The sequence below is a fragment of the Uranotaenia lowii genome, chromosome 2 (assembly GCF_029784155.1).
Source record: "Uranotaenia lowii strain MFRU-FL chromosome 2, ASM2978415v1, whole genome shotgun sequence".
Taxonomy (NCBI): Eukaryota; Metazoa; Arthropoda; class Insecta; order Diptera; family Culicidae; genus Uranotaenia; species Uranotaenia lowii.
The window spans coordinates 243907861-243933079 of NC_073692.1; the positions used below are offsets into that span (position 1 = coordinate 243907861).

A 25219-nucleotide genomic window follows, 5' to 3' on the forward strand; every position below is an offset into this window, starting at 1 on the left:
TCTTCTTTTTTCTGACGAACAGCAAGTGAAAGGCAAATGCAAACATCTTGTGTCAATAACAACAGAAACGTAGACAATGTGTGACCGGTGTTTATGTTCGTAAAATAATTAAAATCATCAAGTATTTATGGTTTTCAGATGAAAAAATCCTCTGTGAAATCTCGAGTGCACGATCGTCAACAAAGCTGTGCACAAATTGCGTTGAAAATTTGGACACAAAGGAACGAATTTTCGAACGTATCTTTAGTGTGAATACCACATAATAGCTAGTGCTAACATACATCTTACCAACCACCAGCTGTTCGGAGAGATAGACAATTTTGTCATATTTTCTCGGAACACACTCTTCGCTAACAGAAATTCGGACGATCAGGAACGAATCAGCAAAATATAATCATCAAAAGTAAGTTCCATCATTTAACCTTACATTTTAATTATAAATTAATCAAATTCAATCACGTCTTTTTTTTTTATTGTTATCGCTATTGCTGTTTTTTTTTTTTATTTGCTCAAGCATCTTAATAATATATACATGTATGAAAGCAATCAGCTGATAATATGTACTTGCATAAGGCTAATAAAAATCATAACATGTTTACTCTGAACCGACAGGCATGGATCCGAACGGTTCTAAAACTCAAACTTTGCCGAAAAATGTTGACCCGGGTAAGCAATCGGGTGAAGACGTTGATATGCTAGAAACTCTATCGGCGGAAGATATTTTATCATGTTCCTCATCAATTTTGAACAGCCCGCTACCATACAATCCCAAAGATGAGGGAACCAACAATAAAGAGGATCCATCAAATCTTACTATCTTAAACACTCCTGTTATGTCAAATGTAAATGATGTCCATCAGTCGGAGGCTCAAGAATGACCTTGTTCATGGATCTGTTTGAGCGGTGCAGGCAAAAAACGCTTGAAAAAATTAATTGCGGAAGGGCGTAGCACGGAAGAGGCGCGCCAGATTCTGCAATCAAACTCCTATCTGTCGACCAACACTCCTCAGACAGACCCTAACAAAAGAACTCGTTATGTTGATCAGAGTTGTTCTAGCAGTGGGGGATTTCCTCAACCCAAAAGATTTTGTGAGACAGATCGTAATTCTCAGCAAAATAATAATCAGAAAAACTCATTAAATTTTCGTATGGAGCAATTGCGCTTCAATCCTAATGAAGGAGAAATACTAGATAACAATCCAAGAAACACGTTTAGAGATGTAGTTAGTCGAGTGAAGGTCGGCATACTTCCGACAAACTACCCTGATGTTATACTAAGCCCCGAACAATTATTCCACACTCAGTCCAGAATACTTTCGCTAATAAAACAACAAAAAAACAAAGAAATAAAACCTAAATTCGAAAATTGCTCTATCAAACCAGGATATTTAATAATTACTTGCAAGAACCAGGCAACTGCTAACTGGCTTTCTGCAACCATTTCAACGGTCAGTGAAGACGTCGGAATCGAGCTTGAAGTTGTCGAAGAAGACAGAATCCCTCGTTCGGAAGTGCTCATTGGATTCTTTAAGGGGGGGGGGGGGGGGGTAGGGTCTAACACTTTCAAAAAATCGATTTTTTTATTTTTTTATTTTCTTATTGTAAAACATTTCAAGAATGTTGTGTCAAATTTTCAAGTCAATTGAAGCAAAACTGTAGAAATTATAGGCCTTTATCTCCTCCTATGTAATACTGCAAGAAAGCAAGAGCGGAAACTTCAAACGCGTTTTTCTCGAAAGCACATTTTTAAAGTCCGTGGACATCGTCATTTGAAAACTACTTATCCGATTCTTTTCAAATTTGGAACATATTTTCTACATATAAAATACCAGACCCCAACGTTTTTCTTTTTTATTTTGTTTTATTTTGGGGAGATTTTACAGATAAAAAAAGGCGGATTTTTTCGTGAAAAATCGTAGTTTTTACTTCAAACAGCCACAAAAATTTCATAAATTTTTTTTTAAGTTAAATAAAAACGTTGGGGTCCAGAAAAACATCTATTAAAAATATCTTGCTCTGATTTTTTGACTTCAGATGATTCTGTACTGAGATACAGTGTCCACCGCAAATCCTGTTTTCTGAAAGGCATCCTCGAAAGTGCTCCGTCACCGGCTCATATTTCAATATTTTTCTACGAAAAAATTACTGAATGTTCTTTTAACAAAGCTTTGTATAATGCAAAAAATTTGAATACATTTGTTTGAACGATAGCTCTAGAAAAAAATCGTGAAAATGGTGTTTTTTTTTACCCGTTAGACCCTACCCCCCCCTTAAAGGAAGTGCACAAGATAGCATTGAAGAAATATTAGTATACATTGATAGTCAAAATTCGGGACTGAACGTCAGTGCCTGGCGAATTCTTGACACATATACCATAAATCAGATTCATAAGGAAATGGTTTTTGTAGTTGATGGTCAATCCATACATGCTTTAAGACAAAGCAACTTCCAGCTGGACTTCAAATATGGAACAGCGTTTATTAGAAAAAGGGACAATCGCAAATCGCAAAACAACAACCGCGGTACAAATTATCGCAGAAACTATCAGCGTCAATATCGACCTGATAGGAATACGTATCAAAATCCTCCGGAAGCTGCCAACGTTTATGCAGCACCGACGAACAGTGATGGTTACGAACATCAGCATGATCCTGAATACGCCTATTATCGCACGGATTCAAAGATGGTATCAAATTCATCATGGCAACACAAATATATCTATCCAGCTCAACGAAACACAAATACCGAGTTACGTACGCAGCAAGTCGAATATAGAAATATAATTCCGTCTACTGAGCCTATGTTTCAGTCACATAATGGCCAACAAGCCTCAACGAGCTCTTCACGGCAACTTGAAACGCCTGGTGATCCAACCGCAGCTGTATTAAACTGTAACAAAAATGATCAAGTTAATTCAAGCTAATTTACATCACGCAAAGGCTGCAAGCTCTGTTCTTTGTAAAACTATTTTCAAAAATAAAATCGATATAGCCCTTTTACAAGAACCTTGGGCACACAACAACAAAATACTAGGAATAACAACAAATAATGGTAAGTTATTATATGATTCACAAGAGAGCTACCCTAGAACGGCTATTCTAGTTGATAAAAATCTTAATTTTCTTCCAATCACAGAATTCATTAAACGGGATATCGTGGCCATTTTGCTGGAGATGCCAACGCCTAAGGGAAAAACAGAAGTAGTAGTGGCTTCTGCCTACTTTCCGGGTGATATAGAAGAAGCACCCCCTGCAATTGTACAATCATTCGTGGCGTATTGCAAAGCTCAAAATAAAAAGTTTATAATAGGGTGTGATGCAAATGCTCACCATACGGTATGGAATAGCACAGACATTAATGCGAGGGGGGAACGTCTGCTTGAATTTATAACATTCAATAATATACATTTATGTAATAAAGGTTCTTCGTCTACTTTTAGAAACGCGATTAGAGAAGAAGTTCTTGATTTAACATTGTGCAGTCCATTATTGTCAGAAAATGTTGAAAATTGGACTGTTTCTGACGAAATATCACTATCCGATCACAATCATATCTTATTCGATCTCAAAGCTCAAAAAGAAAAATTGGAACTGTATAGGGATCCACGGAAAACAAAATGGGACCAATACATCTCAAATTTATCTCAGGCTGAATCTCACGTCATGAGTGATATCCGAACATGTCAAGATTTAGAGGCGGCAGCAAAACACTTGTCAGACAAAATTACAAAAGCCTTTGAGGTAAGTTGTCCAACTAGGCTACGCTGTGCGCAAAGGGATGTTCCGTGGTGGAACAAAAAATTAGAAAAACTGCGGAAAAATGCACGTAAACTTTTTAATAAAGCTAAATTAACATCTCAGTGGGATATCTATCGAAAGGCCTTAACTGAGTACAATAAAGAAGTTCGAAAGTCGAAGCGAATGCATTGGAAGTACACATGCGAAACTATAGAAAACACCTCAGAGGTAGCACGGCTACAAAAAGTTCTTTCAAAAGATCACAGTAATGGTTTAGGAACAATTAAACGTAAAGATGGAACATATAGTGATAATGTAGAAGAGACCCTAAAAGTTTTGATGGAAACACACTTTCCAGATTCAATATTATGCTCTGATGATACTAAAAATACTAGTTCAGAACTGAGGACAAACGAACATAATGAAATGGAAGAAACCTTACACAGTAAAACCTCAACGATAGAAACAATCGTTACTGAAGGCCGTCTGAAATGGGCCATTTCTACAATAGAACCATACAAATCTCCAGGAAAAGATGGAATTTTTCCAATTTTGCTCCAAAAAGGAGTACAATTTGTTATTCCAAGACTAGTTAGCATTTTGAAAGCCAGTCTAACACTTGGGTATATTCCAAAGTCATGGCAAGAAGTAAAAGTTATTTTCATACCCAAAACGAATAAAAAAGACAAAACATCACCTAAGTCGTTTAGGCCAATAAGCCTTTCATCAGTATTTTTGAAAATAACAGAAAAATTGCTAGATGTATTTATTAAATCTAATTACTTAGCAGCATATCCCTTTAACAAACATCAATTTGCATATCAATCAGGAAAATCGACAGTAACTGCTTTACACACTATTGTATCTAAAATAGAAAAGTCCGTGGAATCTAAGGAAATAGCTCTTGCCACGTTTCTTGACATAGAAGGAGCTTTCGATAATGCTTCTCATAATTCAATGCGAAGAGCAATGCTAAATCGTTGTTTTGACTCTTTTGTTGTGCAATGGATTTGTACAATGCTGTCTGATCGAAAAATTACTGCCTGTTCAGGAAGCTCTTCATTATCAATTAAAACAACTAAAGGCTGTCCTCAAGGCGGGGTACTGTCACCGCTCTTATGGTCATTGATAGTAGACGATCTTTTATCGAGCCTAGTGAATCTGGGCTACGAAGTTATTGGCTTCGCGGATGATATAGTAATTCTTGTTCGCGGAAAATATCCTGAAATTTTAGTGAACAGAATGCAAGCAGCACTGAAATATGTGTCAAAGTGGTGTTATCGAGAAGGACTTGATGTGAACCCCGCAAAAACAACCGTTATACCATTTACAAGGAAAACCAAATTTAATTTGGGCACCCTAACATTGAACGAACAATCCCTAAGTTATAGTTCTGACACTAAATTTTTAGGCATTGTGCTTGACAAAAAGCTAAATTGGAATGCCCATATACAACAAATAATGGATAAAGCTACTAAAGCCTTATGGATTAGTAAACAAACTTTTGGCAAAAAATGGGGCTTGAAACCAAGAATGATACATTGGATATACTCGGCCATTGTGAAACCAAGAATAACATATGCAGCTCTTGTGTGGTGGCCTAAAACCGAAGAAAAGACTACACAAAAACTTCTCGGAAAACTACATAGAACTGTTCTATTGTGCATAACTGGTGCTATGTGTAGTACCCCTACAAAAGCTATGGAAGCGATTCTTTGCATTCTTCCTATTCATCAATGTGTGCAGCTTGAAGCAAAGAAGCAAGCTCTGAGACTTGAAAACAATATATCACTTACAGGGAAAGCCAATAGTGGTCACCTAAAAATTCTCGACAAATTTAAAATCAATCCAATAATTTGTAGCAATAGAGATTGGGTCTTGGCTAAACCCATTTTCAAACATTCTTTCAATGTTCTAGAGCCTGATCGATTTACATGGAGCTCAGGTGGCCCCGAGGTACGATCAGGATCTTTATTATTCTATACAGATGGATCCAAAATGGACAATGAAGCTGGTGCAGGGGTAACTGGTCCCGGCGCAAATATATCGATATCAATGGGAAAGTGGGTGACAGTTTTCCAGGCCGAAATCTACGCTATTCTCGAATGCACAAACCTTTGTTTAAAAAGAAGATACAAACATGCAAATATTGCAATTTTTTCAGACAGCCAAGCTGCACTTAAATCATTAAAATCATTTAAATGTACATCAAAACTGGTATGGGAATGTATTGAGGCACTTGAAAATCTTGCACAGAACAATTCAGTTACTCTATATTGGGTGCCAGGGCACTGCGGAATTGAAGGCAACGAAAAAGCTGACATGCTAGCTAGACAAGGCTCTTCAATTCCGTTTCTAGGTCCTGAACCTTTTTGCAGCGTGTCTCGTTGCTTTTTAAAAATGGAAATAAGAAATTTAGAAAAAAGCATCATTGAACGAAACTGGAAAAACATTGAAGGAGCAAGACAAGCGAAGCGAATGATTGTTCCAAATATTTACAAATCGAAAAAGATTCTAACATTATCAAAAAAAGATTAAAAAACTTTTACAGGATTGGTTACAGGACACTGTGAATGTCGATATCATCTAAAACTCATGGGAAGAAGTCAATCTGACATTTGTCGTTTTTGTCAGGCTGAGAAGGAAACATCGGAGCACCTTCTATGTGAATGCCCTTGTCTTATATCAAAAAGAACTAGTTTACTCGGTAAAGGAATTTTAGATCCTTCTGATTTATTTTCTTTAGGTTCCAATAAGGTTGTTAACTTCATTCGTGTTGTTCTTCCAAATTGGGAAAATGCTGATCAACAAGAAAGTGACACTACTGTAATCAATCAGAGTGATCTATCTTGAGAAGCTACAGTAAATAGGGGACAAACCACAAAAGATCTAACAACTGGTCGCAGTGGTAGGGACCCAACAAAAAAAAAAAAAAATACTTTTTTTGTGAACAACTTTGGCGTTTCTGAAGTACAATCTTTAAATGTCTATCAACAAGTGTGAAAAGGGGGGGGGGGGTTTCTTTGTGTTTAACCCTCAAAACCTGCTATATTCCGATTAATCGGTGGAATAATCTGAGCTATGTACCGCAATCCGGGGTAAGATTGATCACTTATTTCAATATATTTCGATTATTTTTTCTGTTGAGGGGAATGTGGCATGTTTTATATTTTCAAAACCAGTACTAGAATCCTATGAACGTAAAACATTGATGCAGAAATATATTAGACTACTTTAAATTTGATTTAAAAATCGTTTTCGTCTCTGTCCAGCATTTAATGCTTTGGGGTGATATTGATCAGTCTCTATTCTGACGGTTTTAACGAGTTTTCTTGATCATAAAGGATAAAAAAAACACCTCCATAATATTTACAAATGCTAGTTTTCAATTTAACCTTGATTTTTAACGTTTTATTTGAAAAATATTTATAATCGAAAAAAAACTATGATGCTGCCTACATTTAGGGTCAAAATTTTTAATAATTACTAAATAGTTTGAGCTTCAAAATACAAATGAAATTTTCCCTTCACTCATTCTCCTAGGCCCTCCCACTATTTCCATTTTCATTTTTTCTTCAAAGTTAACGATTTGATAGGGTTCCTATCTATTTATCCAATACGAGCTTACTCTTGGAAAATTTCTTCATTTTTTAAATTTCAAAAATTTATCATTAAATGACTATAAAAATAGCACTATAACTGTTCATATATAAAGAAAAAAAAGTTGTTCTTTCACATTAAACAACCCGTTTGCTTCTAAATGCTTTTTGGTATCATCAGGAGAGCTGTTTGTTTGCGAGCCTTGGAAAAAAGATATTTTAGGATTTTGAAGATTTCAAATACAAACCAAATTTTGCCTAATTGATACTCAATTCATATGCTTTCAACGTAGAAAACAGTTTTCGGAAATTCAAACTTGATTTCCTGGCAGCACTGGTTTGGTGATTGGTTAATCGTTTGTGTTAGCTCCCTTAACTTTTGCTTTATTTCTTTAGTTTTAATCAATATTAATTACTTTATTCGTTTTTAAATATAAAGTCAAGTAGTGTTCTTTGTGAAAAATATATTGTTACGTGTCTTCAGTGTTGTTTTGCTGTGATTATCATGAAATAAAACTGCCGATATCTAAGTTTGCTTAGCATTTGGATGGCGGGAAAAAGCGAGTTGTGAAAGTGACTTTGGACTTACTGTGATATCTCTTTTTTTTTTCTTTTTGCTAAGAGCCTCGTTACTGCTTACACTCATCACTCTCTTGTGACCTCACGTACTATTGCATGTATCAACGGTTTGTAAACACTCCCTGTATCAAAACGTAAGTACCTATTCCGAAATCGTATTGTCCCTGATTGAGTGAAAAGTTATTGGCCGTTCTGTTAGTAGATGGAACGCAGACGGTACAAGACTTAACGACTTAATTTCATCACATCAAAAATCATCGAGGCCTTGTTAGTAGATGGAAAGCAAGTGTCTCACTGATGACCTGATAAAATATAATTGTTTGGAATTTTCAAGAATACTTTCTGAGTGTTTTAAAAATATTTTGGAAACCGGAATTTATCCAGAAATCTTAAAAATCGCAAAAGTTGTCCCCGTCTTTAAATCAGGTGATGCCACATGTATCAACAATTACCGTCCAATTTCAACGCTTAGCGTATTCAGTAAAGTGTTTGAAAAACTTCTAATAAACAGACTAAACCAATTCATTAATGAAAATAATATTTTATACAACCTGCAATACGGCTTCAAAGCCGGCTGCAGTACATTGATAGCTATGTGTGAACTGATTGATTCTGTCATAGAAAATATAGACACAAAGAAAATCGTTGGAGGATTGTTTCTAGATTTGAAAAAAAGCCTTTGATACTTTAGATCACGAAATCCTCCTCAAAAAACTTGATCGGTATGGTATAAGGGGTGTTGCTAATACCATCATTAAAAGCTACCTTACAGGTTGGGAACAATTCGTTTCTATCGACCAAACAGAAAGCTCTTTGGAACCACTTGATGTGGGTGTACCACAAGGCAGTAATATTGGGCCATTGTTATTCTTATTATACATCAATGATTTAAGCAATCTACCTTTACACGGCATTCCCAGACTGTTTGCGGATGACACTGCTTTGTTTTATCCTGGAATTTGCCCAAAGATTATAGTTGAACAAATGGAAAAAGACTTAGAAATTCTTCACAAATACTTCAACAGCAACCTTCTAACTCTAAACTTATCGAAAACCAAGTACATGATCTTTCGCTCGTCCAGAAGAGTTATCACCAGCAGTTATCACCTTTTTTTCGCAAGTTCTACAATTGAAAAAGTTGACAACTTTAAATACTTGGTTTGACACTGGATGAAACACTTTCCTGGAGTCCTCATATAAACAACATAATCACAAAAACATCGTCCTTGAGTGGCATTCTTTGGAGAGTCAGGAATTTTGTACCGCGCCATGTTCTAATGAAATTTTACTTTGCATTCATTCATTCCCAGTTTAACTACCTTATAGCAGTGTGGGGGAGGGCATCTTTGTCCCTTCTTGCCCGGTTGCAGACGTTACAGAATCGTTGTATGAAAACTATCTTCAAACTACCTTCCTTCAAACTACTCTATCCAACTTCATTGCTTTATTCAAGTACATCTCATAATGTTTTGCCATTATCTAAACTGTGCAGCTTGCAAACATTAATGTACGTGTTCGATAATTTAAACTCCACAGATAATAACCGTAATTTATTGTTTAGCTCAGGTACTCGCTCTCGAATTACTCGTCAGTCTAATCATTTGCTTCAAAGTCGCTGTTCAACATCTTTCGGTCAACGCAGAATCTCCTACATTGGACCATTATCTTACAACAGTCTTCCAGAAGTCTTTAAAAGCACTAACAACCGTAACTCTTTCAAAACCCAACTCATTCGTCACCTCAAAGGAATGCTCTAGTCAATAACCAAATCACCTTGCCAGTTTTTTTTGTGTATTAGTCAATAATTTTATTTTTAATCTGTTAATTTTAATTTAGTAGTAAAACATTTAGTAGTAAAACTTTTTTTTTTTTTATTTTTCTTTTGTAAAGCATTAGTTTAATAGATTCTTGTTTAATTTTTGTTGTTTTGTAAAATAAAATGGATCTCTTAAAAGGAAATCATTTTCCACTGAGATTCATGTTAAATTTAGTTTATCGTATCGTACCCTTTCCCCGCATAATGTAAATATTTTTTTAAGTTCTCAGCATGAGTAAATTTTGCTCGCGTTAAGTTGTTGTTGATAATTGTTTTTTGCTGTCAGGCATGCTGAGAACAGAAAGCGTCCATTACCAGGGGGCTCAAACGAGCCTCTTGGTATGGGGGAGTGTGGTGGGCCGCTTAAAAAAAAAAATAAAAAAAAACTATGGACTGCGTTATTGATCATAATGTGGAAAAGTTTATTGTTGGTCAAATTTACCCCGTTGATTAATATTACCCCATTTTACGGTACCACAGTTTCGAAAGGACTTTCAGGCTTTTATCGGTGAATAAACTCATTTTCTTCTTACTTTACCCCTTGATGATATGCAAAACCGGAAACAGAGGAGAGTGATTTCAATGTATTTCGTGTTATACGAGGTTTCTCTTATCCGCGTCGGCTCTTCCTCCGATTATCTCGAAAAGCTCTTCTGTAGGTCTGAAAACTGTCCTGATTCACCCGCTTTCAGGGTTATAAAAATAAGACAGTTTTCTTCACATGCAATGTGACCGACGCATAAAAATAAGATGCGTCAACTGATAATTATTTTAATGAACGAAAATTATTTGCAGCCTTTGCTAAGCATTTCTTCGAGTAATCTACCACAGAAAGTAACTGGAATGGGAAAATCCCAGCATTATGTATTGATAGCAAATTCTGAATAATTGACACAGCTTCTATTGAGAGCCCGCAGTGAATTTTTAGTCGTCCTACTGAGAGGTCATCGGGAGCATGCAAGTGTTCGCGTCCGTTGATTCCAAAAGCCTTCGACACAAAAACTTAAGAGAAATTTTATATGTCCCAAAGCAAATATACAATCTGGATGGACGGGAATAATTTTGGAAAGGTGTTCCGTAACTAACACAATCATTAGTATTATAATGAATTTATGAAGGTTTGTTTCCTGTCGATCGAATCTTTTAAAGAATGTCTAAAATTGTTTTTTATTCAGGATGCTGATTATTTTTGCACTAATGACTGTAGTTTTAGCTGAGTTTGAAGATTGTCGAACCCAACATGGAACCGATGGAAAGTGTATTCCTGAAAGAAACTGCAGCCACATGGTGAATGTCATTAATGCCATAATTTATCAATCAGGCCAAAACTACCGCCGTAAAAATACTTGCAGTAATGATCCGTCAATGGTATGAGATTATAAAGTCACATTAATTTAAATAATTATCTGAGTTTATAAAAACGCGAAATCATTAGGTGTGTTGCCCAATCATCGATAGCGAAATCCCATGTGATTCACACATTATGATTGATAAAATTGTTGGAGGAGAATTCTCCACCATCCGACATTATCCTTGGATGGCATTAATATTTGATAATGACAGTCAAATACCATGGTGTGGTGGGTCTCTTATCAATCAGAAACACGTTTTGTCTGCGGCCCATTGTTTCCCTCAAGAATATTCTGCATCTGAACAACGATAGTATGAAAGCAAGAGTTATAAAAATTAAGCTATATATTTGAGGATTTTTCAACTTCTTCCAGTGTGGTACGAATAAGTGAATGGGATTGGACCAGGAAACAGAACTGCACAAAGGATGGAACGATTTGCCGCCAAATTCTGAACATTGATCAAATTTTCATACACCCATTTTACAATTATACAGATAACTATTCAAAAAACGATATCGCTGTGCTGAGGCTTTCAGGTCATGTGGATCCCTTTAATTACATTAAGCCAATTTGTTTGCCCTCTCAAGAACGTTTCAAAACACTGCAATTCGATGAATTGAGTCTCGAAGTTGCTGGATGGGGTGGAACAGAAGATTGTAAGCTATAATCATGTTGAAGTTGTCCTGTGTTTAATTTTTTTTTCTATCATAATATTCCAGATAGGTACAGTCGAAAATTAATGAAGGTAAAGCTTCCAGGCAAATCACTTGATCAGTGCAGAAGTCTATATAAAACACAAACATCTCTAGATAGTTCGCAACTTTGTGCCGGAGGTGAACAAGGAAAGGATTCATGTGTTTTTGACTCTGGTGGTCCGTTGATGTACCAGGATGGGGATCATTGGGTTCAGCTAGGCCTGGTGAGCTTCGGACCAGCAGAATGTGGTAAGAAGGGATACCCTGGTATATATACAAACGTATTCTACCACTTAAACTGGATCGTAGATGTTATCCAAGGTAAGTTGGAAACGTAAAATATGTACAATTTACATGTACAGTCAGTGACAAAAGTTAGTAACAAAGAACAACTGCCATCATCATGCGTAATTTGATAAATAGCTGTTTCGTTGCTTTGTTTTGTAGTTGTAGAGAATACTGTTTTACTACTGATAAACTGATATAACACTGCACTACAATTCGATCAACCGTAGGTTTGTGTCAAAACTGCTATTTTGCTGCGCAGTGTATCCCCAGGCCTGGACAACAGAAAAATGAAAAATAAATAAAAGCGCTCAGATGTCAAATGGATCTGAATCAATCACCGTCCAGTAAGCAGGTATCAAATTTTGTTTCATTAGAATAATCATTACTAAAACTTTTTTTAAGTCGTTGAGAAAGTTTTGCATTGGACAGGTTAACAAGTTTCACTATATTGAGCATGCCTCATCTATAAAACATTAGTTTTGTTGATTTTGTTTGGTTCCGGCACGAGTTTTTATCATAAACGATCACAACTCTTTTCAAAAAGTGCTTTCGTAAATTTTATTTATCTGGCCCTTTTAAACATTTGAACTAATTAAAAGGTTTGTTTTTCTTCATTTCAACGTTCCGAACAGTTCCCCTGAAAAATGGTAAAGACCTTTGCTCTCAGAAAAAAGTGTTCATGTAAAATCAAGGGTCTTCAATTTCAGAATTCAGAGCTTTGAAGGATTCAGTTTTATTGCAGTGTAGCTCAAGATATGAACGATAAAATCAATTCCATCTTACAAATAAATTTCGCCAATCGAGTCTTCAAGTCAATGCCCAACACTGCAATTTCAACTTAGAAAGTTCAAATTCGGAATGCTGATTTAGAATTAGGATTCAGCTTTTAAGTTCAGAACTAATAAACATTATTCAGAACACAGGTTTTTTTCCATAAGGCTGGCAATTTTCGTACTAAGTAGGAAGTATTAATTGAGGCTTGTGATATAGCTCAGTTGGCAAGTCGGTGGCCTTTTGAGCCGATGATCGCGAGTTCGAGCCAAAAAGTAAATGTCGATATCAGTTGTACCGGATAAGTTTTTCAATAAGTTCCGCCAACTTCAACGTTGATATAAAGTCACGAATACCATAAAGATTGTAAAACGACTATAATCGAATCAAAATAAAGGAAAGTGTTACTATCTCATAGAAATTTCCCACTGATAAGTATTAATAGAAGATCCAACATCATATAGATTTTGGGATTTATAGATAGTTAGAAAAATGTAATTTTACATTTCATGTAAAAAAATCACCGCGCGCGCGTGAAAATATGAAAAAGAGTATAGCATCTTCGTAGTTGCAAGGAGATTTACATGTAAGTCGCATTCGAAATCCACAAGGTTCAAATGAGAATGCACTTTCAAGTATAATTATATGTAGTAGCAGGGACAACACACACAGTTGTCAAAAAAGTCTTTGTTCGTTTGCTGTTTATTCTGGCGGATTATTGAATCATAATTGGTGGCCACCAAATACTTAATAAAAGTAAGTATAATATAGATTTTCAAAAACCAATACACTCTTGGAATGAAATTCATTTTGAGTAACTTTCATTAATGGTGTTTTTCGTTCTTTTGTAGAAAACAACATTTTGCTTTGGATTTGGAGTAGGCGATGATCCCTTGACATCGCACGCGTTTTCTATTTTGCTCCGTCCGCGAAAATTTGAATTTTAATTTTCAAGTGGTGAATAAATTTAAACTGAGGTATTTCAGATGCACATATCACCATCAAGCAAATAATAAAGCAAGTAGAAGTAATATTCTATATCAAAGCAATTCTACAGATGTGGCTTTCACAATTTATTCGGTGTCGGAAGCAAGCCTTTCCTTAAACTTCAAATCGTTTTGACTTTTGATGTCTGCCGGAACATGTTTTATTCTTAACTGATTCCTGAATTTGTGAATTTGAGTTGATAAGTGATAAAAACCATCCAAAGATGTTGGTGAATAGTGTAACATTGTGAAATAGTGCTACGAATTAGGGTAACGGACTTATTTTGGACCAGAGCACAGTGGTCCAAAATGCGAAAAATGTGATCGTTGCTTATAACTTTTTTAGGTCACATTTCAGCATATCGGTGTCTTCGGAGAAGTTTGTCAGTAAAATCAGCTCTATAATAAAAAACTATTATTTTTCTGATTAATCCCCCTACAAGTGAGATAAAATTTCTAACTTATCTGTTATAGGTTTTAGCTCTTTGATGTCTTCGACAAACTTGTTTAAAATCAAATTTTCTACAACTTTGTCTCAGATGCCAAGTTTCTAAAATAATTATTATTCGAGATATCGGCCAAATAAGAAACTTAACCTCTAAAAATCAGTTTTTTAATAATAACTTTTTTCAGTAAATTTTAAGTTTAATAAAATGTTCCACAAAGTTGTTTGTCTTACTAAAATACACCACTTTGTTGAACATTTCAAGTTTGTAAAATGTGATACTGCGGAGCTATGTTAAAAAGATTACCGAAAATAGGGCTTTTTCACGCCTTATTTTACAAACACCGGGTAACATCGGGCAGCCCGCTTTAGATGCAAAATAAAGTCAAAGATTTTGTCTACAAGATGCAGGTACAATCGTCAGTATCCACTTGTATCCAAGCGAGATACATCAATTTTACTTTTCGATGTTTGGATTAAAAACCAAGATTTCTATGAAACTAAGCGCATTCTATTACGTGTGTTTTCTTCTAGCTTTTCCCTGCGCGATGTCAGAAGCAAAGGTTTGGAAGCGCATTTGTATTATTAGTACAGGTTAATGTGTGTTCAATTCAAATAGATATCCTCTACAAGCTGGAGAATATAATAATACAAATGCGCTTCCAAACCTTTGCTTCTGACATCGCGCAGGGAAAAGCTAGAAGAAAACACACGTAATAGAATGCGCTTAGTTTCATAGAAATCTTGGTTTTTAATCCAAACATCTAAAAGTAAAATTGATGTATCTCGCTTGGATACAAGTGGATACTGACAATTGTACCTGCATCTTGTAGACAAAATCTTTGACTTTATTTTGCATCTAAAGCGGGCTGCCCGATGTTACCCGGTGTTTGTAAAATAAGGCGTGAAAAAGCCCTATTTTCGGTAATCTTTTTAACATAGCTCCGCAGTATCACATTTTACAAACTTGAAATGTTCAACAAAGTGGTGTATTTTAGTAAGACAAACAACTTTGTGGAACATTTTATTAAACATAAAATTTACTGAAAAAAGTTATTATTAAAAAACTGATTTTTAGAGGTTAAGTTTCTTATTTGGCCGATATCTCGAATAATAATTATTTTAGAAACTTGGCATCTGAGACAAAGTTGTAGAAAATTTGATTTTAAACAAGTTTGTCGAAGACATCAAAGAACTAAAATCTATAACAGATAAGTTAGAAATTTTATCTCACTTGTAGGGAGATTAATCAGAAAAATAATAGCTTTTTATTATAGAGCTGATTTTACTGACAAACTTCTCCGAAGACACCGATATGCTGAAATGTGACCTAAAAAAGTTATAAGCAACGATCACGTTTTTCGCATTTTGGACCACTCTGCAGAGGACCAATTTTGGACCACCTTGTCTAGCTCTCTTATAAATAAATAATCATGAAAATTTTTAGCAAGTATTGTTGAATCCCGGGCATTTAATGTAATGCACTATTTTTTTCATTATTAGTTGCTTTACAATAGAGCTAGACAAGGTGGTCTAAAATAGGTCCCCTGGTCCAAAATAAGTCCGTTACCCTATTCCCCTAGAGTAGTTGAGCAATTGCGGTTTATCAATATGGGCCATCCTGACTAGTGAATTCTCCCCAGATCTGTCGCTGAATCTTTGAAAAAGTCCGCCAATAGTTGGCCAAAAAGAAAATAAGTTGATAATGGTATGGGAAAGTGCCGGTGTTCGGATAAGAACCGAAAAACCTTTGGTTGGAAGTTAAAGCGTAGGTTTCCTGAAGGAGATCTGACTTGATAATGGAGGCTTGTATGTACGAAAATGAAGCGGCAGTGTCTTCCAATGCCCTCGGGAAAGTCTAAGGTTCAAGTAAAGACAGCATGTGTGGACATTTACTTATATAAACAGTCATTTGAATGAAACTAAAATTGTTGATGGCTTGGAAAAAGTTGTTTTCTTTTTTGGCATGCGTTTTTGTAAACGTCGTCTATGTCACGGCTTACTGTGACCTGAAAGATTACTAAAGTTGCTAAACAAAGATAAGTCTCCTTGATAATTTCTGTTTTATTCATAGTGTGGTAAGTTATTATTATGATCAATGTTTGATTTGGATTTGTGGGGGGTTGGATAGGACATCAAATGAACGAAAGACTGAAATACAATGGATTGTGGATCCAAGCCAGCCGGAGTATCTCAGCAAATTTGGAGCATAATTCTAAATTTGTTTCAAACAGTTGGACGAGAGTTTGGTGAGTCGAATCTATCCCAAACCAGTGGTAACGGACCCCTTGGTATTGCTGCAGTTACTTATTGTGGTGAGTTAAGCATGAACAATATTTGAATGTGCGATCGAGACTTCCCGTACCGATTCGGGTCGAAAGACCTATTAGCCACTGGTGGGTTCTCATACATACATACATACATACATACATACAAAACAACATTTTGCTTTGGATTTATCCGCAGCGATATCCAAGGATGGAATCCTACCAGAGGGTAGAAGATAAACGCTGAAAGTTCGGATTATCTGCAGGGTTTTTTTGTGCTGATAACACGCCATCCATTGTTGCCGTCGTCGGGGGAAAACTATCAAATAGATCGGACTGTATGTGAAAATTTAATTGAATAAGTGAGGAGAAATAATTTTTGAATTTCAGTTAACTGTTTGCCTTTATATTGAATGTAGTTGATGTGTGAGTTATATAAATAAAAGTTGTTATCAAAACTCCTGATGTGTTTCTTTATCCAATTGTGCTCCAATTTGGCACCAAAACAACATATTTGACTTTTTTCACTCCACCGTAGTTTTTGCGTAATGGCACGATTCCAGATACAATAAAAACAGAGTAGGAAACTTTAAGGACCTACGGAAGTGCTTTCGTGTCAATCGCCACAAAACACTGAATGATTCGCAGTTTACACAGATCGTTAGCCCCCTCAAGCATAAGACATCGAATTTTTAAATTTTTTCTCCTTTTTTATCTCCGAAAAATACTAAAATACGTGACTTTTCAACGAAAAGTTTCCGGCTAGAAATTTTCCAGGTGACCACTAAAAAGTTCGTCCATTACGAAATTTTTCAAAATATCTCCATATTAGCAGTCAAAATATTTTGCGCACTATTTGACCACCGAATTTTGTTTATTTTATCGGTAGGCAGCTTTTTCTCTCAAAAAAATTATGTCAGGCCTGTTTATTTCTCAGCTAGATAAACTAGTCAGAAAACAATATCACTTTCTTGATCGATATTTTCGGATTGAGCTTGAAAACATCCCTCTCATTCCTTACCATGTGAATTTGGTCTAATAGTTGATTTCCAGCTGTTTTTGGGTCTACCACTGGGACTTTCGTGGATTTTTTCGAATCTACTCAAAAAATTTTGTCAATGAACTTCAGTATTGGACGCTATCTCAAAAACCAGCTGACAGATTGTTACCAAATTTTCTACACGTATACATTACATTAAGAAGTAGATTCACTGGATATTTCATCAATTTCCATCCATGCATTCAAAAGTTATTCACAAAACAAAATGTTGCAAATACACTCCTTACATAGTTGTAGAGGATTGTTGTTAATAACATAACAGAAACAGGTTTAAATTTATACAGGAAAACAGTCGCAAGTCGTGATGAAAATAGAAAAAAAATCAGCTTCACTACTTAACAAATAAACAATCAAGTGATTGATCACTTATAACTTATTGTACTTCCACAGCCAGATACTTTACAATTAAACTATCAATCTTTTAAAAATTATGGATTTGAAAGAAGCTTCTTTTCTTTCCGTCCTGTATCAATCATAAAAGTGTGTGTAGAGGTAAGGCTTAGTTTAGTTTTTACAATTCAGTTGTGAATCCATTGTCGTTTTTTTTTCTAAATTTAACCCTCTACTGCATGGATTATGAATCCGTTGAGAAAGAAAAAATGGTAGACGGAAATAACTTAGTGAATCTCTAACTAAGCAATTGATGCCAAAAAAACTAAATGATTTTTGTCAAGAGAGAGTAGGCTGTGGGCGAAGAAAGTGGATGTTTTTTTGACAGGAAATTTTGCCGAAATTTGTGAAATATTCGAAGATGGAATCTTTTATGCTTATTGAAGTTAAAGAAATAGAATCGATCGGACTCTGGAATAATGGCTACGAAGAAGTGAAGTCGACAGTTTCCACAACATCACCCAGTCAAGCTACGTTCCCAGACATTTTCCCGCAGATGAAGCTTTTCCAGCGTCCTGATTCATCCGTAACCATCGTTTCCCTTCGATTTGGTGAACCCGTTCTGTATAATTTTGATATCTTTTTTCATTACATTTTATAAAGAAAAAAATATCCAAAACCCAATATTATCATATGAAGCGCTTGGCAGGGAACTTCACGCTGCATTCGTTCCTTGTTTCTGTATCTTTTGCGTTTTCATCACATGGTTGGCCTGGCCGTAGTAGTATCTGCACTGCATATTCTATGTAGGTATTAGATACTATGTTGAAAAGAAAAATGAGGAACGCAAGTTTTTTATTTTTCAGGATGCATACAAGCTTTGGCCATGTTAGTGTTTGAAGAAAAGAAGAAGAAGAAAAACTAAATGATTAGTTAAAAGTTTGAAATGTTTAAAAAGTGTAAAAAATGAGATCAAACTTTTCAACTTTTTCTTAGGTTTTATAGCTGCTAATTGAATTTGTGATGCATTAAGATTGTTTGAATTCTTTTACAGTAATGAATTATGCTAAAATATGTAAAACTCTGACTAAATGACTAAAAACGAGAAAAATGTGCTGAATTGCTAATATATATCAATGGACTTAGACAATAGCAAAACGATGAAAATTTGACTGTTGTACGAGAATTGGGGTTGTTCTCCTTCACAAAGTCTTAAAATGTGTGAATTTATAATTAAAAATAACAAACTTTGGATTTTTGTTTCTCGAGTTTTAAAGATAACCTGTCTACCATAATTTCACAATCGATAATGTGATTAATGAACGAAACAATGCCGCCATAAAATAATTGTTTGGTTTGCACCATTTCGAGATATGGCATTTTAAAAAGTACAAGTTTTTGCTAAAAATCCCTTATAACTAACGAACGCGTCCAAATACAAGTTTGCGCTTCGAGAAAAAAATGTACGAATTCTTATTTCAAACGAATGCTTATAAGACTTTTTTTATTGGATGAATTCATTCACAAAAGTTATAGCCAAAATGCTGTTTTTTCGACACACCCTAACATTTTAATATTCGAAAAATCATAACTCGCTACGAAATTTCATATGTACATATGTAGTTTCTTCAGTAAAGTTGACTCAAAAACCGTTTTCTATAACTTTGTACAAGACAGTTTTTCTCTATCTGTTCACTGGAAAAAGTTTTTATGTGTAAACCATGCAAAAATGACACGTCCTAATATTTGATTTATGATTATTGAAGCGCATGGTTTGATGAGCATTTTTGCTGAAGACACCGTTTGTATATCTCTTATAGTATCTTCGTAATTAATTATCTAACGATAAAGTTCCGTTCCGGACCACGGCGCACTGTAACATTGTTAAAAAAATGTTTTTATGTTAATTTAAACTTTTTAATTGTCACTTAAATAGTATAATTAAATATCTGGCAGCATTTTTGGGTTCTAGTTTTTTAATTCTAGAGGTTAACCTACATGAAAATTTGAAATCAGATAATTGTGAGATACCTGCTCTAACTTTTATAGAATGGAAAATATCACTGTTTAAAATTAATAGATTTTTCAGAACAAAATATATATTGAATTTTTGCATACAAACCTATAAATCAAATTAAAATTTACTCATGGTCTAGGTTCTCTGTAATCTGGGGATGAATGACAGCTAGCTGTTAAATTCCCGGCAAAAAAAGATTTACTCACATAAACGTTACTTTAATATTCTACAAAAATCATGGATGAGTTTTAATCAAAACCAAAGTTTTTTAGACCTCAGACTCTGAGAAGTAAAAAAATAACCCTAAATCAACTAAGTCTATCATGTACAACAGACTACAATACATGGAAGAAGTTAAAATCTCTAGCTTCCGAAGAAAGGCCCACAATAAAAAGTAATAGCAGCCGTTACTTTAGCGTTTTTTCGAGTTCACCATAGCAGAAAACATTTAAATGGGGAAATCCCAGCTTTCAGTGTTGATAACAGATTTAAAATAATTGGCTCAGATTCTCTTGGAACCTCCGAAGTGTACTTTCCGTCGTTCTACTTAAAGGTCATCAAAAGAACTTTGTAGCGTTCGCATCGTCCTTTGACTTCAGAGCCTGTAACACAGTAAACATACTTTTGTTAATTGTCTCTTTTTCCATAAATTTTTTATGTATGTCTTAAAAAAACTATTTTTTCTTGATTTTACGTATTTGCTTTACTTTGTGTGCCAATTTTAGTTGTATATGATAATACTTCATTCTAAAATTTGGTTGGAGTTTCCGTTAGTAAAGTATATGAACATTTTGAACAGAGTTTTGACAGGAAAACTAAGATTTCCGATTGATTTTTTCCAAGAGAAAATTTTATTTCTTATTAAGGGTTACATGCATCGAAGAATTTTATGCTTGCTTATGCTTATGCTTATGATACGTACACAGCCAGATCTTGTCAGCATCCCGGTGAATAGTAAAAATACATTTACTATTCATCTTATCAAGGCCGGGCCTACTGTGCAGTATTGGACGCAGAGACGACTGGAACCAGGGGAGGAAGAAACGTGGACAACAGTACCATACGTTCCCATGTGTTTTTTTTATATTAATTCGTTGGGAGCATAGATGCTAAGATATTTCTATGCTCCTTGGTGTTAGGCCTTGTGATTCTTCCTTCAGGGGATGGAAATGAGGTTTTTCTACATAAAGTCCAAAATTTAACAATACAATAATTAAAGAAATTCTTCTTTAACCATCATACACTGTTTAATTCTGGATCCCTGTACCTTCATCTCAGGTCATCGACCATGGTTATAGCGCCATTGCTCGCTTTTGAAAAGATTTGAAAGAGCAGAGAAATTATTAATACAGCACCGAAATCCTTAGAATTTTTCCATTCTAAAAGATTTCAGCACCAAAAGGAATACATACACATATGAACACACATTGATATGATATAATCTTTTTCTTTTTTTTACACCAACATGGCCAAAACTCGTATGCATCCTGTAAAATGAAAAACTTGCTTTCCTCATTTTTCTTTTCAACATAGTGTCTGATAAATGGAACATGCATTGCAGATACTATTACGGCCAGGGCAATCATATGATGAAAACGCAAAAGATACAGGAACGAGGTAGGGATGAAGCGTGGAGTTCCCTGCCAAACGCTTCTTATGATTAACTTAGTTATAAATTGCCAATGTATTTATAAAGTTGAAATGAGGAAAATAAAATGGATTGATCTCACCCGAAACTTCCAAAGTTGACAGCAATTCAAAAGGATTATCCAACTTTTAACAGCAAGCAAGATTTTTCATGTTGTTTATTTCTTGCAGAAAACGTGTTATGTATTAAAAAAAAACGAAACAAACAAAACTATCACATAAATTCCATTGATATAAAAACGATTAGACAAGTGAAAATCTAAATCTGCTAAATGAATGCTAAAGCATATAAAAGCTATCAGTATTGACGTATGAAATGATGAAGACTCCAAATAAACTGTCCAAATACTTTTTTGATGATAATAATAATAATAGCAACAAAAAAATAAAATGCCCTGATATGATGAATACTTTACGCCATTTATTTAACCATTCCTACCTTGAAACAAAAAACCGTCATTTTTATGGAAATGTTTCCAATGCAACCTGAAACAATTTGCACATATTTTCTAATGTTCATTACCGATCAATGCTATAAACTGAATTATTAAGTTTAGTTAAAAGTTCAAAGTATAATATTTGAAAAGCGAAAATAAATTTTTAACTGAAGAACGATGTATACTTTATCGTAATATACCACATTTTATTATTTACTATTCCACAAATGTCACCCGAAAAGCCTGTAATGTGAAATATGAATATGAAATCTTATGTCCAGTTTTGAAAAATGTAAATCATAGTATGCAAAAGACCATCTTTGTTGGTGCAATTAACTTTTCATTTTGTTCAGGTGTTGCGATAATCTTGAGTTTTCCGAGAAACAAATTTAAGCACACATAAAAACACATAAGCCGATGACACTCCGATGCGTCCGGCCGGCGAACATAATTAAGAAACGCACATGTGAAACACGCCAATATGCCATCCGCAAGAAATAATTGAGCCACTAGTCACACGTGGAATATTGAGCTAAATAAGAACAGATACACCTACACATGACTGTGTTAGAAGTTCTAACTTAGAACTGAAGAGAAAAAAAATGTTTGGCTGGATAAAACTTGTCCCCGCTTGCTTTGATCAGAATGCATTGGACACATGAAGAGAACATAATCAAAATCACGACAAAAGGGTAAACGTACATAAGTTGTACATGTAAATCAAAGCCTCGTCGTTGTCCTTAAAGAAATCTTATAATTTGAGTTCGAACTGATTTAAAAAATAATGAAAAAATGTAAAAATGAAACAATCTCACCGGGGTCACTTCAAACCGCTAGCTCGCTGTTGCCGCCACACATGTTCCAGCATGTTTCGAATCCCGGCATTCCGACACTATTTAGTTGGTTTTACCCTTATTTTCCCAATCGGTACAATAAAATTATTCCATGCGATTTTCAACTAAAATCATCTGCCACTAATTCCACCTTTTACACTTCATTTAGTTCTCAATCACAACTTATTTTTTTAAATATATTATCTTCGATTCCATTTTAATATCCGAACCCGCCGGCACTTAGAGAAAGGTTTTACACTCGTGTTCAAATTAATGTGTTTGTGCCCTCGAACCGAGTTTTCTTTCTTTGCACTAATCTATTAATTGTCACGAAATAAACATCAGTTCCTCGAAATCTATCTTATTTTTCAGCATACTTTCTTTCCATTTACTTACACTTTCCATCCTTCAAAATACCCCGGCAAGGTTTCCGCGAGAAAGAAGGAAATTGAACCGCTGAACTTCCTTTCATTTGCATTAGGAACCAAACTTAAGCACTAGCAGTTGCCCCTGATTGGCAAATTTTTTTTCACTTAAAGCACAGAATGATCCCGATTGTGCCCGGTCCCACGGTGATCACTACATCCATATAGTTTATATTCCCAATCCGGTGGTTAGACTTTTTAATAATTTCATTATAACTTAAAATGAAACCTCATTGATTACCGAAAGTTTTCGTGGACGAAGAAAAAACGCGTGCGGTCCCTCTTACATGCATCGAAGAATTTTATCATTGCTAAACCGTAAGTTTAATGCTTGTTTCCAGGTGGAAATGATTTTGAAAACCAGTGTTCTAATGAATCTGTTGAGGTAAGTCGAAATTCACATTTCATCAAAAGATCTATCAGAAAACGTTATTCTTTTCAGAGCTCTGTTAATTTCGGTACCAATCACATTAGCATTTGCAGAGGAGCTTGAGATATATTGCGAAACTCGACATGTGCAATTGGATGGAATGTGCATTCCATAGGGCATAGGTCGGCAACCTGCGGCTCGCGAGCCGCATGCGGCTCTTTGGATGTTTAACTGCGGCTCTTTAGCTCACGGTGTGAAAATTTTGAAAATGCTCGACATTTTCAAGAGTAAACGGATGCAAAATAAGTTTTCCTTCAGTTCAGATAATATTTCCCAGGATTAAATAAAACTACTACAGAACAAATAAACAGCATCTTGTCAGTCTGCATCCCAATTTAGATAAAGAAATCAGTTAACGTTCTTCATAAAAGTCTGATATAACATTTGGAAGCCTGGAGAATTTTTTCTTCGGTGGTACGGGAAGTTTTCCGTTGAATTTGTTTTCTTTGTTGTTCTGATTTAATCGGATAAAAACCGAGCATTTTTTATTGTCAAAAAATGTCTTCACTGAGATTATGAAATTGAATTGGTTTTTCTTAAATTGAATATTTCAAAAATAAATTTGCTTGACCACCATTATGATCAGATATGAACGTCAGATGATGATTTTAAAAATGCTTTGAATACTGATAATAATTGTTATTTATGTGCATTAAAATTTCTTTCTTCAAACTTTTTGTTTTTAAATTTTTCTAATATTGAATTCCTTCTCTCAATGTTGCTTTTCAAATAAATGAAAGCATTTCAAAATTTTTAAAAATGCAAGTTCTTAGCTCAGATTAGTTATGAGTTAAAAAAAACAATATTTTCAAGTTTGTTCAAAAATATTTTTGTTAACCGAGAGTGCTGGATCTAATTTTGGAATTTCATATTTAATATCAATATTTTAGATTTTTATTCGAAGGAGCAAACTTATTTGGCCAAGAAGCATTTTCTTCCATAAACTTTAATATGTCTTCTAACAACTTTTACATCCTTTTTTTATTCTAAACTTAATTCGTTTATCATGTTTCTGCAATTATTTTTAAAAAGTCATGACTGTTTTAAAAGTTGATTTTGATTTCTGAGTCTTTATCAGAATTTTGGTTTTGATTAGTTCTATGAAGTGATGATCAAAATAATGTCAAAAAAACTAAAATTTGAGTTTAAAAAATCGGTTCATTGAAAAATGAAATACAGCGAAGCAAAGCCAAAGTATGATGTCTATTATTTTGTAAGATTTATTATTATACCGAAAGATCTGAGATAGCTTTAAAAATTTTCATTGGACCCCAGAATCTTCACGATTCCAAAAATCCAAGATACACTGAAATACATCAAATCTGTCAAGAATTAAAAGAATTTTAAAATATTTTTTTTGACTGTTTGAAATATTTGAAATAGTTTTGTTTTGAAATATTGAAAAATTAAAACAGATTATTCACAAAACGAATCTTATTTCATTATAATTGGTTAAAATTTTCGGCCAGGGATCCTCCATCAAACTACTATAATGATTACCATCA

At 34.6% G+C, this 25219-nt stretch overlaps 2 protein-coding genes across 5 annotated transcripts in view; one reads left to right on the top strand and one right to left on the bottom strand.

The window, feature by feature from the left end:
- The window catches only part of LOC129746201 (uncharacterized), a 380075-nt gene that overhangs the window by 199254 nt on the left and 155602 nt on the right, over window positions 1-25219 (bottom strand). The gene's annotated exons all lie outside the window — the stretch shown is intronic.
- LOC129746202 (CLIP domain-containing serine protease B4-like) lies at window positions 10671-12603 on the top strand. The gene is made up of 6 exons (XM_055739757.1): window positions 10671-10849; window positions 10907-11099; window positions 11167-11393; window positions 11456-11739; window positions 11803-12099; window positions 12294-12603. Exons 2-6 carry the CDS (start codon window positions 10908-10910, stop codon window positions 12362-12364), a joined length of 1071 nt encoding a protein of 356 aa, XP_055595732.1. The 5' UTR covers window positions 10671-10849; window position 10907; the 3' UTR covers window positions 12365-12603.